General features: G+C 34.7%; 1 protein-coding gene across 1 annotated transcript in view; it reads right to left on the reverse strand.

Moving 5' to 3' along the window:
• The window catches only part of LOC129234498 (putative phosphoenolpyruvate synthase), a 106,254-nt gene that overhangs the window by 55,906 nt on the left and 33,165 nt on the right, over nt 1–17,183 (reverse strand). The window contains exons 10-15 of the mRNA XM_054868498.1: nt 12,128–12,269; nt 10,974–11,035; nt 10,471–10,583; nt 9,684–9,784; nt 5,547–5,585; nt 3,825–3,952 (exon numbers count right to left, since the gene is read on the reverse strand). Of these exons, the coding sequence (XP_054724473.1) occupies nt 3,825–3,952; nt 5,547–5,585; nt 9,684–9,784; nt 10,471–10,583; nt 10,974–11,035; nt 12,128–12,269 (585 nt within the window). The remainder of the gene's footprint in view (nt 1–3,824; nt 3,953–5,546; nt 5,586–9,683; nt 9,785–10,470; nt 10,584–10,973; nt 11,036–12,127; nt 12,270–17,183) is intronic.

The raw sequence follows: 17,183 nt of genomic DNA on the forward strand, positions 1-17,183 counted from the left end.
CTTCTTACTCAAATTTTAAGAGGGTGCTCAATGACTCGTTATTTTAACATTAACCGTAGCACAGAAAATGTCACAAATTTAGAAACATTTAATTTCCCCAACTGTTTTTTTTTTTCGTAAATAATTATTTTTTTTTGCAATGTATATGCATATTGCTCCTGCATATTATAACATGTAGCATTGTTTTTTCAGTTCAATGAATTTTTTAACCTCCCCTCCTCATACTTATGATGTTTGAGGGGCCGACGCATCCGCCATTTTGGAGCAAGCGTATGACAGGGAAAGCTGACGCAAAAAAGGGAACGAGAGAGTCAGAGAGCGAAGGTGAACATTGGCGAATTTTTGGAAACAGTTGGCGTTGTTTCCAGGTTACCAGTCATTTCGCGGGCTGTTAATTATCCATTTCTTTTTTCTTTCTGCATCAGCTGGATATCTGAAAAGCTGAAATCCTTTTGTGGAGCTGTTTGCACAATTAACAGCCGAACAACCACCCATTTGACTCAATATAACGCATGCTAAAGAAATGTAAACATCAGCAGTAATGCTATCGCTACGAAGCACTGGATCAAGTTTGCTCCAAAATGGCGGATGCGTCGGGAATATAGGGACCTTAAGTTGAAGTAGGAAGCTAAAATTCTTCCAGTACATTACTATCCACAACTATAATATTGAGAGAAATAAATAAATAAGAATATATGCCCTCAAAAATATTGAGAGATGTCCTGTTATCTCGGAGAAACTTTTTTTTACATGTATTTTTGAACCACCCTAATGATAATACAGGCAATTTTCAAACATTGATACTCTTATTGTAATATTTTGCTGTAAATCAAAAATTATTTTTGTTGCTCTAAAGTGACGAAATACTTGTTATTAACATTTTAAATATTAATTGAGACCTCCAAATATTCAATGTAGCAAAAATTTAGTTAATATTGAGCTTATTTGTATTTTAAATAAATTGTACTAGTTATAGTACTTGCGGGGCAAAGTGGGTGGGGCAAAATGAAATAGCTTACTTCGTTTACTCACTCAATCATTTACTAAAATAATTTCGTATTCATTTATTAATTAATTCATTTACATTCCTTCATTTATTAATTCACTTATTGATTCTTTCATTCACTTATTTTCTTATTCATTCACTCTTTTTTTCATTTATTTATTTTTCCTTTTATATTAATTAATTAACTAATTGAATTATTCGTTTATTGTTCCATTGTTTTTCGATTTATTCATTCAAAATTTTATTCGCGGATTCATTTGATAAAAAATACTTTTTGTAAATCAAATAGAAAATATTTCATCAGAAAACTTTCATTTTTCACTTTGCACCATAAAAAAAGTGAACATCCCCCCCCCCTTTTTTTAAAGCTCAAAATTATTGCCAAAACTTTTAAAATAATGTTTTATTATAAAATATAATGTTGTTTCATTTTGTACTGCAATTTTCAGAACAAATTTCCAATTTGGTCATTTTGAAAAAACTCAGTCATCTGAGCCATTTCACTTTACCCCACATTACCCTACTATACTGATACTAATAAATACTGCAAATTTATGTGAGAAATTTTAATAGTAAGCAAGAATGCACAGTTGAAAATATATTGAATGCTTTGCAATCAATATATTTTCAACTATATTTTCAAAATCCAAAAAAAGATGCATTTTAAATGAAAATATGGAACAATGTACGAGGCGTGTTTTTTAAGTAAGGTCCGTTTTGTTTTAGACAGCAGTAGTTTGCGCACATACCGCAACGATCGCCTGCATCGTTTATCGGCATGCCTCGGGAACAACTGCGCTCCTTTTCAGCTCTGTAGCTAACCTGTACGGTTCCATTACTTTCAAAATGTTTAAGACTATCAACTCGCCCGCCGCATGTGAGGTTCGCTCAGTAATACGCTTTTTGTCAGAGCAAGGAATAACTTGTCTGCTGCAGAAATTCATGAAGTCAAAGATGGGAGTGACAACCTCTATGATGAAGAGCTCTCCGGTCGCCCTTCTTTGATCGCACACGATTTGATGGCTTCAGTGGAAGCGAAATCTTCACAAATCTGTCGTTGAGTTTCTGCTGCAGACAGGATCTTTGCTGACAAAAAGCGTATCACTGAGCGAACCTCACATGCGGCAGGCGAGTTGACAGTCTTAAACATTATGAAAGCAATAGAACCGTACAGGTTAGCTACAGAGCTGAAAACAGTTGTTCCCGAGGCATGCCAATACACATTGCGCGTGTTCGTTGCGGTATGCGCGCGAACTACTGCAGTCTAAAACAAAACGGACCTTACTTAAAAAACACGCCTCGTATCACAATTACAAGGAAAAATTGTATAGTGTAACCTAAAACCACGCATAAAAGCATGTTTCATAGTTTTGGAGACCTTCTATTTAATGTTGTGTTTAGACAGCTGGAAAACGAAACAAGCAAACGGAAATAGATGGATAAGTATTTAATAAAAGTGGATTCTAATCCATTCAGTAAGTAAAATAAACATCGCTTGCGTAAATGAATCTTCCACTGAAACATAATTGCGTGGAGAATTTACTTGTCGCGTGAGAATAATACTAAAGGATGTCAGGTTATGCAAAGAGAAGAGTGAATTCAAGAAAAACAACTTGAGGAATCACAAATTTAAGATTTGAGCTCATCTGTACAGAAAAATGAGCTTATTGCCCCTTCCTGTAAGCTTTTTGAGATCATAGTTATATAGATTTTTTTTTTTTTCAATGTCGAAACTTTTGTATTATGAATATCAGCGATTCAAACTACTATATCATTAAATTACAGATAACTTAAAATGCAGGGTGTTGCAAAAAAAAAGAAAGGAAGAAAGAAAGAAAAAGTATACACATTTTACACCGTTATGGAAAAGTTATTTTCCAGCTTGAAAGATTCAGTTTGTGATATAAGTGAGACTGCTAACACAATTTGAAGAACCATTGGTGATAAGCGAATAGAACCCAGAAAAGAAAATGAGTTTCCACCAAGTTCTCAAAACATCTCGGTCATTTGGGTTTTATTCTTGGGACACGTAAGACCTTTTTTGGACATGTAGTAACTATTATTTCGTTTTGACACTACACTCCTAATAGCACTGAATAACGTCTAAACATAAGGTGAAAAGAGCACGTAATTTTAACTAAGTCTTTTCCATAAAGTCGTTTGAGACTGCACGTGAAGTATAAATGTTCCAGTGCATTGTTAAAAATTCAGGAAGATTTTCTGGTAATTGTTACTGTAAAATGGCGGGCTAACGCATTGCCGATTTTTACGGTAATTTTTACCGGAGAAATAAGCGATCCCAGCGCCAATTGGTTGCTGCGGTCTACCAAGGAAACCGTAAAATTTTACAGTAACATTTGATTTTTACGGTAATAGTTACTGGCAACATGGATGCCAGTAACAATTACCGTAAATTTTCCGGAAATTTTTTAACAGTGTGGTGGTGAGAGGATTGAGCTTCTGTGAATCTGGGTACAGTCGCATAATCTGGATTTGCTTTGGGTTGATATTAAAGGCACGTTATTCCGAAATTTCAATGGATACTCGGCTGAAAAATGGAATACGTCATGACTCTTACTTAACTCACTTATTCAATTATTTGATGCTGAAGGCTAACCAGCTTCTGTAACAACCATTTGAAACATTCAGTTAGATCAGAAAAACGTTTCAACTCAGATTCTGTTTTTCTTTTAGAAAACTTATCTTGCAAATTATAAACTCAATTTTTATAATGGTTTAGGGAAATTTTCTTTTCTTTTCTGCGTTACCCTAAATACCTAAATCGGGCGAAAAGCATTTGTAACAAATGTATTAATACCAGTGGCAGATGACCGAACGGCAAACTTCAGATCCTGTATCTCATGTCCAAACAATTTACTGAGATTCTTTCTGATATCCTCGCGCACAACTTGAGGAAGAGGCGTCGCCACAATAACTGAACGAACTCTGAAACGAACAAAAAGACAGTCAATTACTGGATTTTAAAAAAAAAGTGAGAAATTGTATTATAGATAAATTTAAGAACCTATTTTGTTCTTTCCTTTTACGTAAAGCCAAAAACTGTACTTGCGATTTTTTTATGTAGTTCAAATTGTTATTAAGAATAAAACTTTTATATTTTTGGCTTAAAATTAAAACGATAGAAACGTCTACTTATTTGGTTGTCAGGAACAAAATATTTAAAAACAATTTACAAAGAGAGGTTTGTCTGAAATTGTCGGGTAATGTGGAATAGATGTCCGAAAATCTTTGAAAAACTGGAATAAATAGTTTCTTCTGCTGTTTTAAAACTTATTATTCTTTCTTTTTGGCATTTTCTTTCAGTTAATCTTCTAAGCTAATATTCTAACTAGCTATTCTTTTAACTTAGTGTTGGCTTCTGAACTGAAAGGCCGCAGGACGAGAAGTATTATGAAGAGGGCACTCCTCTTCAAAAGAGCATAACATTGTACATACATAAAATACACCGCCAGCTCAGTCATTCCTTCCGAGGATTGCAGTTTCGTGCTTATTAGCACTCGTCAGCCCGGGATAGGAAGTGACTGAGCTAGGGGTGGAAAACCTCTTAAGGGAGCCAAGATAGCCAAACAAACTGGTAGCTAATATAAAATTAGCACAGACCAGACGAGTGACCGAAACAATGGTTCAGTTCGACTAGAAGCACGAAACTGCAGTCCTTGGATGGAATGACTGAGTTGACGGTGCATTTTATATATTTCTGCCTTAGCCCTGGCTATAGGGTGGTAACTTACTGAAAGTACAATGCTTTGCTTTCAATTCTCGAGCTTAAACAAACCATTGTTTCGGTCACTTGTCTGGTCTCTGCTAATTTTATAGTAACTACCAGTTTGTTTGACTATCTTGACTCCCTTAAGAGGTTTTCCACCTCCAGCTCAGTCACTTCCAATTCCGAGCTGACGAGTGCTAATAAGCACGAAACTGCATTCCTCGGATGGAATGACTGAGCTGGCGGTGTATTTTATGTATTTCTGCCTTAGCCCTGGCTATAGGGCGGTAACTTACGGAACGTACATTGTACAGTTTAGGCTCCACTGTGATCTCGAGTTTTGTGAAGGGTGCATATTTGCAATTTTAAATTTTGTAGACGATGCGCGGTTTTTAGCTGAAAAAATACTTTTAATAGATCACAGGTCGGAATCAAAGTAGAGCAAAATATACGCCAATTTCTTCATCATCAAGATTTTTTTCAAAACAAATTAACATAGTTTCATCAGAAATGGGTTTTGTGTAGATTATAAAATTGTTTTTCTAGGAAAAGAAACGCCATTGAGGCGATAATTTGTATACTGCGCATTAGGAGATGAACAGAAGTGAATTACTTTAAACGTTTGTTTAAAAAAGGTAATCGGGGTTGCATAGCAAATAAGCCAAGCATTATAACTTTTTTAACGACACTTGTATCAATCAAAGGAAAGTATGAACCCTATTCATTAACGAAAAGCTTAAAAAAAGATTTAAATAAAAATTAGAGATAGTCATTATTATTTAGTAATTGTACAATTAAGTGATTCGCACTCACTTTTCGCATGCTGTCTTTACGTCCCCATCCGAGTTTCCACTAAATAAGCAAAAAAATGAAAGAATGTATAATAATGTCAAGAAATGACAATCATAAAATTTTAAGTATCTAGGTACTTTTTTTACACAACTTAAAACTAAAACTTTAAACAAAGTAGTTTCTCGCTTAGCAACTGTTCACATACTGAATCATTTTTCTTTTATCATATTAAATTTAAACAAAATCTGTATCTGCCAATTTAGAAAAAAAGTCTCTCTTCCACCAGAAATCAAATTGGTTATTCATTAATCTTGCGAATGAATAAATATTGAGTAGAGACTCCCTTAAGATGCCTTTTCAGTTAATATTTATAAAGAATGCGGATAGAAGTTCTTCAAAGAATATTACCATTCTAAACTATGATGCCTTCGGAAATGATGTTCTGTCCCGGACACAAATTTATGCTTTCAAAGACGGCCGGGAGGACGCCGAAGATAGACAACACGTAGCGTTTTCTTTAAGCGTCAAAAACTGACGAAAAACTCGACAGGGCTCGTGAATTCATAAACAGGGACAATAGGGAAGTTTTCGATTTTTCAATTTTATTTTTATATGATAGAACAGCAGGTATGAACATCATCGGTGAAAAAAGTTTTGAGATACGATAGTTATTTTTTTTTTTTTTTAAATTTTTAAAGTTCACAAGAATGACGTCAAGTGGCTCAGGAACTGACGTCATCCGCTCTTCCGCCGCGCCGCGCTTCAGCGACAAGGAGAAGCCGACGAAAGTGCCGCTGGCTTCATTTGAGACGTACTTGGCATTAAATCTCTCATACTCTCGGAAATATTCAAACACCGTCATTGATGTTACTTGAGGAAGATTATTAGACTATTCTTTAACGAATCCGACCTCCATATGTGTTTGAAAAGGATTATTACATTTCTTAAAAATAAAAATATCGGCGCTCTAAAAATTTCCGTAGAGACCACGGGGGCTCTTCCGCAGAAGGCTGCCTCCTAGAGCCCTGTGACGTAAGCTCATGACGTTTCAGAAACGCGCACTTTTGCGCGTGGGTTTTTAAAAATTCATTAAAAATCAATCATGGTGTTTTAAAATTCGGCGATGGTGAATTTTTGAGTTTTGAGGGTCAATTAACAATATCCAATTGTCAAAATAGGAATATTTAATAGGTTGCACCTTCCTTATTGTGACGGAAGAATTGATCATGCGCAAGGTGTGGGCGAAACCGATTCCAAGGGTTCCTATAAGAACCACCGAGCGAAATCAGCCGCTTACACAGCGTTGTCTGCACCACCTATCTGGCCACGCATAGCATCACAGTGCTCCCCCCACCCCCACAGCCAAGACATGTCTTCTCCGGACATCTTTTTGCTCCCGCTCATCAAAAAGAACCTGAAGTTAAGCTTAAGGCATTTCCTGTCAATAGCGAACATCAAAAAAGTGTAAACAACAAACTAAATGCCCTGTCTGAAGACGTGTTTAAAAAATGCTTTGAGCAGGGAAAGTATCGCTACCGCCGTTGTATCGAAGCCCAAGGGATGTATTTCGAAGAATATTAAGTGCTTTTGTATAAAAGTTCAATAAATTTGTTGTTCCAGCAAAAGTTCGGTTACTTATCAATCGCACCCTGTGTTACATTCTTTTATAATTAATGGAAATTCATTCTTCTAAATAATGAAATAAACTTCAAGATGCAATATACCGACAGCGTCATTATGACATCCAAAGAATGTGGTTTTGTCCGTTTTATGGACGAAACTTCAGTCTCTGGATGTATCCGAAATCGATGGTATCCGAAACAGCCCGGAATAGTCAATAACCGAGCTGGAGGTCATTAACTATTCCAAACTGATGAGTCTATAGCAAAGACGAAGCTGCAGTCTCTGAATGTCATAAGAGTGCTGGCGGTACATTACATGTTGTTCTGCTATAACGCCTGGTTTAAGGGCGATGCACTGTGGGGCAAACACACCGCTTCTAATCTACTTGGGCAACATGCAGTTTCCCCCCTTTACGGGGTCCGTGAACGCCACAACTATCTCCATGGAACAGTTCAATCCAATTACGACTCTAGGCACCATATTAAGCTATAAGATCTAGTCCCATGGCGTCATCTCCTGCTTAATTTACCACACCGAAGCAGCTGACCAGGTACATATCTGACCTGGTCCCCATGGAACAGTTCAATCCAATTACGACTCTAGGCGCCCTATTAAGCTATAAGATCTAGTCCCATGGCGGCATCTCCTGCTTAATTTACCACACCTAAGCAGCTGACCAGGTACATATCTGATCAAACAATCCGTCCAAAGCTCATTCCCTAACAAAGTATTTAAACGTGGCATTTGGATGACTTGCATTGTAAACCATCTAACTCCATGTTAAGTAACTTTTCAGGAAGCAATTAAAATATGTTATGTTTATAGCATGTTGGTGTAGTTAGCGTGTTTCAATGCAACTATTTTCTCTATTTGTATGCAGAATTTGGCTATACCACTCTTTTATATTATTGCAGGGGTTCCACCAATAGACCATGCGATTCAGTCAAAAGTTTTTTTGCCTAAACTTCTTTCTAGGAAGTACATACATATTTCTTGACACAATTTTAGCACCATCGTCATAGAAAGAAAATTCAACAAGTGGAATGGCCACCCCAGCACCCCTCAGTGTACCTTTTCCATCATCTCTCTACAAGGAAATGTTCTCATTAACTACACACAGATGTCTCCAAAACTAAGTCTGACTTAGGATTGGGTTTTGTAGAGCTAACAACTTAGTTTGCATTGACGGATGGTCAGCAAGACTCAAGCTTTCAAATTCTGTACTTCAGGCATTTCATATTTAGATTTAATTTTTCAAATCTCTCTTCTTCCACCGTTATCTTGTTCTCCATCAGTCTCACCTTCACAGATATTTCTGGATTTGGGTACATTGGAACTCTTCTGCCATTTAAATCTAGTAAAAAGTAAAGCAACGAGGAAATACGACTTTGAGCTGATACGAGGTCATCCAAGACCCTTGGAAACGGCGTGACAGATTTCTTAGTCAACCAATGCAGCAATCAATCTTTCTGCGGCAATATATCTGAAAATACTGCTCCCAAAATCAACTACAAAACAAAATTGCTGTAATCTCTGAAAGATAACTGGTATATACGATGGCGAATTGAAACAACAGACACAAAAAAGCATTCAGTCTTTCTTCTTTAAAGGCTGCGATTGAAAGCAGGTCTGTCACTCCCAATAACTGGGCCATGGGTTTTTTCCGGCTTGCTTCACTTGTTTCAAGGTAACTGTACTTCCCAACTATGTCTGTTGTTTCAGAGGAAATGCAGGTAATAATCACTGTTACTCTTTCCCTTTGATGTGTCAATGCCAATTAAACTGAACAATAGCCTCCTCCGAGCTCTTTCGCGCCCGTTCAGCAGAAAAGCTATTTCTGATTTAGTTAAGAGCTGGCTACACCAAACCACCATTTCTAGATAATTCTTCTATTTAAGCCTTGGATAAATCTTGGAAGAAATAGACACATGTTGTTGCACAAATGGAACGCACATGTTTTTTTTTTTCTTCCTTTAAAAAAAAAATCATTTGGTGCTTGGGTGCGTTTAAAGTATGCCTACTTATTTCCATTTCTACTAGTTGATGTTACAATCAGTAGTTTTGGATCTTTAATTTGAATGTTTTTGAATTCTGGTATACATCAGTAAATGCATTTTCATTGCTTTACTTCCAATACAGTCAAACCCGCTTATTGGAATATCGGTTAAAAGAATATGCCGCTTAATGTAATAAATTTTCAATGTACCAAGTCGTTGTAATGTGCTTTTGCGTGTCCCGGATAATAGAATACCCCACTTATTAGAATAATTTAATTTTTCTTGGAAAATTTGCTATTTCACTAAGTGGAATCGATTGTATTAATATCAAACAGAATCTCAACCTCCACTCCCTCCCCACAGCTAGCCACTGGTATCCTTCGTCGGATTAAGCAAGTAATGCCAGGCACGGAGGGTGTCAAGAGCTAAAACAAGAACAAATAAATAAAACCGTAGAAAATAATACCTTATTTCCAAGAAATTTGGACAAAATATTTTAGTTTCTTTGGAAACTAACAGAAAAGATAGTGCTACTTACTAAAGAATATCCTCTAGCAATTTGATCTCTTTCTTTATCTGGAGAGTCAAAAAAGCGAAATAGGCTGACGTAGTCACAGTTATCCCTTTTGGAACGACAAACTACAAAAAATCAACACTAAGTTAATTACGCACCTGAATCATCTTAGTAATACTCTAATGAACAAAGATTTCAAAATCGTTTTAAATAAAAGTTTTTTGAACTTAAAGAAACTAATTTCAAAATTTACTTCAAACGAATTCCCATTATAGTATTGTCATGCTTATGCAGTTTATGATTTGACAAAAATGTACTTTTTCTGTTTTGTACATATTATAAATGTTTTTGTACTTCCAAATTATACAACTTGTGCATATTTTAGAAATTTTAGAGTTCTGAATATTAAAGTTAATGCTTGATATTAAAGCCCTTGGCTCCAATCTCATTTAACACAGAAATTAATCGAGATCGTTTGTACTATAGTTTTAATTTTAAAAATTTATTTAATAACTGCCGAACTTTTATTCTCATTTTTAGCGAAAAAATAAATTAGCCGTAGTAACACAGATATGAAAAAGCCTTAAAAATTCTTAATACTTTTCTTGCGTGATTCCAGAAATATAATGCATAATATCCACTCATTTTAACAAATTATGTACACAAAAAGGAGCATGCATTTTTTATTAGGAGCATGCATTTGAAACACTGTACAAATAAAATGCATTCTTTGGGGGGGGGGGATTTGAAACATTTGAAATATTTTGAGAGTTTTACATTTACTGCCATCAAAGTAAAATAAAATTCTTACTGATTTTTCTATGTTGCTTAGATGCGTTAACTTTCCTAAAGATCCCCCTTTGCCTCCTGTTACCTCTGTAAGTTGAGATATTTCTTCAGTAAAATTTACAGTGAAAGGGATTTCTATAGGAAGAAACATATAAAGCAAAATTACAATCATTCGTTGCATTTTCCCAAAATGCTTATTACATCCAATTTTGGAATTAATAAAATCTTTAAAAAATATTTATATACTAATGAATCCACTTTAAGAACTGCTTGTTTTCCAAATTACTTTCTGGATTATTGAATTAAAAATGCTGATTGTATCAAATATTATTGAGTATCGTAAATCTAAAACAGATATTTGGTGAAACGTTTGTAGCACAAGTTCACATAGCTTAATTAATTTGGAATTTTCATAGAAACTTCTTTATTATTTATCACTCCTTTTTTTGCTCTCTAAGTTAGAAAATGCTATCCTAATCATATCTCTTGAACTAAATCTTCAAAGGTTTATAAAATGGCACTTACTTTCTGGAAGTTTTAATATCGGAGCCTCCTTCTGCTTTCGTTTTGGTTCTTCCAGTACTTCCCTGAAATAAATATTTTATGTTCAAGTATTTGCAAGCTACGGTACAAAAACGCGACTCTGTACCACTAAAACACAGGGTGGAATGTTGGGATTTCCACCCCCTCCGAACCTATGGTGTTGGTAGTTATCGTGTATCATGATAGCCCCCTCTAACACTACACCAGGTGTAGGTGTGGGGTACCGCTGAAACACAAAGACAGAATTAGGGCACTCACAAGATTGCGTCGCCATCGTTTGGACTAGGGTTGCATTCAATAGGATTGGACAACAACCTAATGGAACCAGGTCGTCTTCAGCGACGAATCCAGGTTCAATATGGACAGCGCCGACAATCGTGCACTTATATAGAAGCATTGAGAAATATATAGGGAGATTTGAAGAGAAGAAATATACAGGGTTTACATTGAGAAATATACAGGGTGTCCCAAAACGACCGCATAAACTCTGCACAGTTAGATTCCCCGTTGGGAGTACATAAAATTTGCCCGAAGAAGCATTCCTGTACGATGCATATTTTTTTTTCGAGAAAATACGAAAAACAAAGTCTGACGTCACTGCCGGTGCAAGAAAAAACACTTTAAACAACAAATACGTGTAATGATGCATTAAATTTGCAAATACTGTGTTGATATGTCCAATAAAGTGTTTTTGTTGCACCGGATGTGACGTCATACTTTGTTTTTCGTATTTTCTCGAAAAAAAAATATGCATCGTACAGGAATGCTTCTTCGGGCAAATTTTATGTACTCCCAACGGGGAATCTAACTGTGCAGAGTTTATGCGGTCGTTTTGGGACACCCTATATGCTCTAAGTGCAGAAGCCTTGATTGATGACACTATTTTGACGTTTAACATTTGAACTGCTGTATATTTTTATTTTATTTATTTATTTATTTATTTTTTCGAAAATAATGAAATAGAATATGTCAAAAATTCTAATTGCTTCCTCCCCCTCCCCTAATTTTCTGTCAAATTTTTATTTAAAATATGAAGCGTAAAAATACGTTTGACTAAATTTTTGAGGTGTAGTTTCGATTTTCAATCAGTGAATATTTTTGTAAGTGTTTTAAAAATGCATCTGAACACTACTTACCCAGAGAGGAGAAACCCGCTCCCTTTGTAATTCCGATGAGTGAATTCCACATATCTAAGTTCCATGTAACCTTTCCAGCCTTTTTTGCTTTTAAACTCTATTGGTTCTCCACTTATTTGACCATCCAAGCAGTAATCTTTACCTAAAATTTAAGGTAAAATGAAACAATATTGAAAAATAATAACAATCACCAAGTTTTAACCACAAAGTTTTAAAGGAACGCTCACAATTATGGCAGAATTGTCATACAGCTTATATTTAGCTATTTAGAGATTTGTCTTTTTTTTTTTCTTAATGATAATTTATCACCGAACGTATTTAACTCTTGAACCCTTGCGGACATGGCATTAAAATTGTCTGCTTGAAAGAAAAATTCAAAATACAATGTAAATAAAATTTAACTACAATGTAACCTGAAAAAAATTAATACTTTTCATAGTTTAACTTACATAATTGTTTTAAGAACATAACACTCTAAAGAGTTTGTTTATTTTTTACTTAATTTTCGCTATTCAACTATTTACTTCAATAAGTTATGAAACAAAATCAGAAAAACAGTATATTTTTCTGTTTTACCCCCGGTTTCGCTGAAATTTAAAATTTCCTCCCTACGTAATCCAAAGGTAAGATTGAAACTAAACAAGCTGTTGTGTGCATCACATGACTTCCTTTTACTCGAATTAAATGTCATTTTCCCATTTTTGGCAATTTTAATGTGATTCAATAGTTTACCCTCTAAATATCACCAATAGTGGTCAAAGGCCAAATCGAAACCAGATCTAAAAAAAAAAAAAAAAAATTGGCAAAGTTGGCGACAAAACTCGGCGACCAAAAGACTGGCGATATATCGCCAAGTGTCCGCCAAATTATAACACCACTTGAGTTTACATCAAAATTGACAATGATTTCCCCCCAAAAAGGGGCAAAAGATCCCTTAGAAACATCCGAATGCAACCAAAAGGGAAGGTGCACAACTAGACCCCACTAGGAGTCTACGTACCAAATTTTAACTTTCTAGAACATACCGTTTTTGAGTTATGCGAGATACATACACACATACGCACATACGCACATACATACGTACATACAGACGTCACGAGAAAACTCGTTGTAATTAACTTGGGGATCGCCGAAATGGATATGTCGGGTGTCTGTACGTTCCTAGGCATATATCCACGTGTGGTCGAGTCGAAAAAAAAACTCAACATTCATTAGGGGGTGAGCAAAATAGAATTTAAGGCCGATTTTTGAGTGAAATTTTTTTCGTGAATACTATACTTCCTTTTTTGTAAAAGGAAGTAAAAAGAGGAGGGCAGGAAATTTCGTATCGACGAAACTAAGGGGACACCATTTTTCTTTCAGCCTAGGATGACTCCGTTTTTTGCTTTCTTCTATATCTAATATTTAGAAAAAAGTATTGGATTCGTGCAAATTTTCGAATTTCGAATTTTGACCAGATTCCCGTTTTGAGGTGTGCTGAGTCCATTTCGACCATTTTTGGAAAATGTCTGTCTGTGTGTGTGTCAGGTATGTGTGTGACCAGTGCATTGTGGTCGCTCTACACCAAAAACTACAGCATGAAATCGAACGAAATTTGGTACATATATGTGCCCCTATGTGGATTTGTGCCCATTGGTTTTTGGCGCGAATTCCTTTAAGGGGTTGGAGCAATGGGACGTTTCTTGAGTTATGCGTGCCTGCTATTTCCCACGAAGTAACTGGCGGAATAAAATAAAATTTGATCCATATGTTGCCCGTAACAGGTACAGGTGCTGATTCAATTTTGGTATCTATAGTTCAAATGGGGGTTGAGCTATAGAACGTTTTTTGTCGTCAGTTGTGACTGCTGTACCTCAAGAAATAATGAACGAAATCAAACAAAAATTTATCGACAAGTAGCCCTTAGAAGATGATTCTATTTTGGTTTCAACAGCTGAAAAGAGGGTGGCGCAGTCGAACGTTTTTTTTTTTTTTTTTTCTCACTGTGAGTGCCATATCTCAAAAAGTAATGCTACATTCTGAATGAAATTTGGAATAAATGTGAATCCATATGTAAATAGGCGTTGGTTCAGTTTTGGCGCCAATTGCTCCATGGCGGAGGGGAGGCTGATTTTTTTTAATTATTATTATTTTTATTTATTTATTTATTATTATTATTTTTTTTTTTGTGAAAAAAAAGTTTTATAATTGCAACAGTAAGAAAGATTTCGTATTTCGCTTGATTTTAACTGTTTTAAAATGACCAGAAAATCGCGATGATTTAACTTTTTAACTGTTGCCATCTTGTGTTTGTTAACAAATAAATGTTTGCAATTATTTTAAGCAAGGCTTTTAAAATAATTTTCATACTTTGCTCTGCTTTTGAGATAAATCAAGCATATCGCAACTCCAGCGCTCAAATACGCTACCTTGCGGTAATTCACATAACTGCCGAAAAAACTAAAACATTGCGTTCCACGTATGTCAGTTGAGTAAACATAGGCAGTTTGTTATGAGTATTTATTAACGCATTCGATGTTTTTTTTTATTGTTTTGTGTGAATTTGTAAGAATATGTTTTTTTTTTTATATCTTAAGCTGAAAAGAAGGATTGTATGCAGTATTATCGTAGAACGGAATGAAAAATGTTTAACGCTGAGAATTTTCTTTGCCAAAATAGTGCGATTATATTTAAGGATTATAGTTTTAGTATTGTGCGAGCAAAGAACACTTGCTTGGCGAGATTTTGCATGTCAATTGTAAACCATTTTTATTTTTTATTATGTGTGGATTAAAATGGTAGAAAAATAACAGAATTTGATAAGTTTAAAGAAATAATTTAAGATCAATTAAAAAGAAAACTACCGCCATGTATCCGTGAGAATTCTATTGATGATGCATGACAGAATTAAATCATAATTCAGAAATTAAAACATACGAAACCGAATGTAAAACAATTAGCGCTAGCCAAACAAGACAAAGATCTTTCAACTTCCTCTTTTGAAAACACTGATAAACAAAGGTTTATTTACATGAAATATTTATAGTGTTCTTATGGCTGCAATAAAAATGTAGTTTCATCAAGAATTGATAAATTTCGAATTCGACATCGTGGAAATGGCTGCTTACAACTACGAACTACGAAATTTGTATTAATTTCTATTGTTTAGTAATGCTTCTTGAATTCTAATTTCTTTTTACATGGGCCAGAATATCCATAAGACTTTGAAAATTGATTTAAAAAGAATAAAACTTAAAAGTCATGCATACAAACAAAAATTACATTTTCTACGCTACGGCGTGCGTTTGTTTTAGTTTTTTCATCCGCCATTAGACGGTAGTAGGAGATAAAGGCCGGTTCTGCGCCAGCCGGTGGCTCTCCGGCTCATAGCCGCCGTCCATTGCGCCTCCACCGCCTCCCACTCTCCCACCACCGTCCCCCATGACTGCGCCTCTGACCTTGGGTTGCGCCTGTGACCTCCGCCTGGCGATCCCTCCCCACCGCCGTCCCTCCCCAACATTGCGCCGTCCCTCCGCCGTCCATTGCGCCTGCGCCTGGAACTTGAAGAAGATACCGGAGGGTTTTCGCGCGCCCGCGTTTTTGCATCGTGAAAGGTTAAAAGGGTTTAGTTTCGGTTTCGGAATAAGTTTTTTGGACTTTGTCGTTTTTACTTTTAGGAATGGCAACACTTGTTGTCAGGACAACCAAAGTTTTCGGGTGGTAACACTTGTTGCTATGGTAACCAATGTTTTTACTTTTCGATTTTTACTTTTAAGAACGTTCGTGGCGCTATCTATCGGGACTTTGAATATTTTTTTACGGACTTAGAATATTTCCATGAATTTAATTATTTTTTTTTTTAAGATTGTCGGGAATCGAACACCCCAAACTTTGAGTTAGCAAAAACGTATGCTAACCACTATGCTATATTTCCCATTACTCTTTCAGTCTTAATGTGAATCTGTAATATGACAACGAATATTACAATTAAATTAATTTTAAAACCATCAATTAATTTACTCTTAACTTTGATTCTTTGCATGAACTTGCAATCTCTCAATCTGTTAATTATGCCACTCTTAGCATTAATTAACACTAATCATTAACAAATTTTCACATACACAAACTCGTACGTATCAATACACTTACATTAAAGAGAAATATTAAAGACTTATAAATTCTCATATGAGATAAGAACGCTCTTTCTTAACTTAGTTGGTCACATGATCGATAAAAGACCCTCACCTATTTGTGATTTGTCATGAAATAATATCGATAGATATGTTGCTAACTGTGTAATAGTTTTTATTTTTCTTAAATTCAAAGTTAAAACCAATTTGTTAATTGTAGGATTATATTAAGTGCTAAAAATGTGATATTTTCGCTTATAATTTCGGCTGATGAGTAAAGTTTTATTACAAGTTCCCTCACACGAATGAATAATAACATGCTAGATGGATATTTGAAAGCTTGAGTGGATGATTTGTATCTTAAACATTATTATTATTATTTGTAATGCGTGTGCGTTAATTAATACTTAGAGTGCAAAGAGTAAATGGTTAAGTGCTATTGGTTATTAATACTAAGAGTAAAGTGTTATTGAGTTTTAAATTTAATTAAATCATTGCGTTTGAAGATTCAGTTAAAAAAAATTTTATTTTGTAAGTTTGAAAATTTTTGAAAAAAAAAAAAAAAAGTTTTGCAAAAAAAAAAAAAAGATTGAAAAGAAAAAAAAAATAATATGTTACAAAAATATTATTATTATTTTTTTTGTTTTGAAAAAAATATTTTTGCGGAAAAATTTATTTTTGTAAGATTAAAAATTTATTTTTATATGATTGAAAACAAAAAAAAATTGATTTTTTTTTAATTAGTGGAAAAATATTACAAGTTTGAGAAATTATTTCTTAAAAACATTTTATATGATTGAAGAAAAAAAAATATTTGATTTCATTTTTTAAGTAGAAAAATATTACAAGTTTGAAAACATACTGTTTTGAATCAAAAATCTGTTTTTGAAAGAAATATTCTTACAAGTTGGAATTTTTTTTTATAAGTTTGAAATGAAAAAGAAATT

The sequence above is a fragment of the Uloborus diversus genome, chromosome 1 (assembly GCF_026930045.1).
Source record: "Uloborus diversus isolate 005 chromosome 1, Udiv.v.3.1, whole genome shotgun sequence".
In the NCBI taxonomy this organism is placed as follows: Eukaryota; Metazoa; Arthropoda; class Arachnida; order Araneae; family Uloboridae; genus Uloborus; species Uloborus diversus.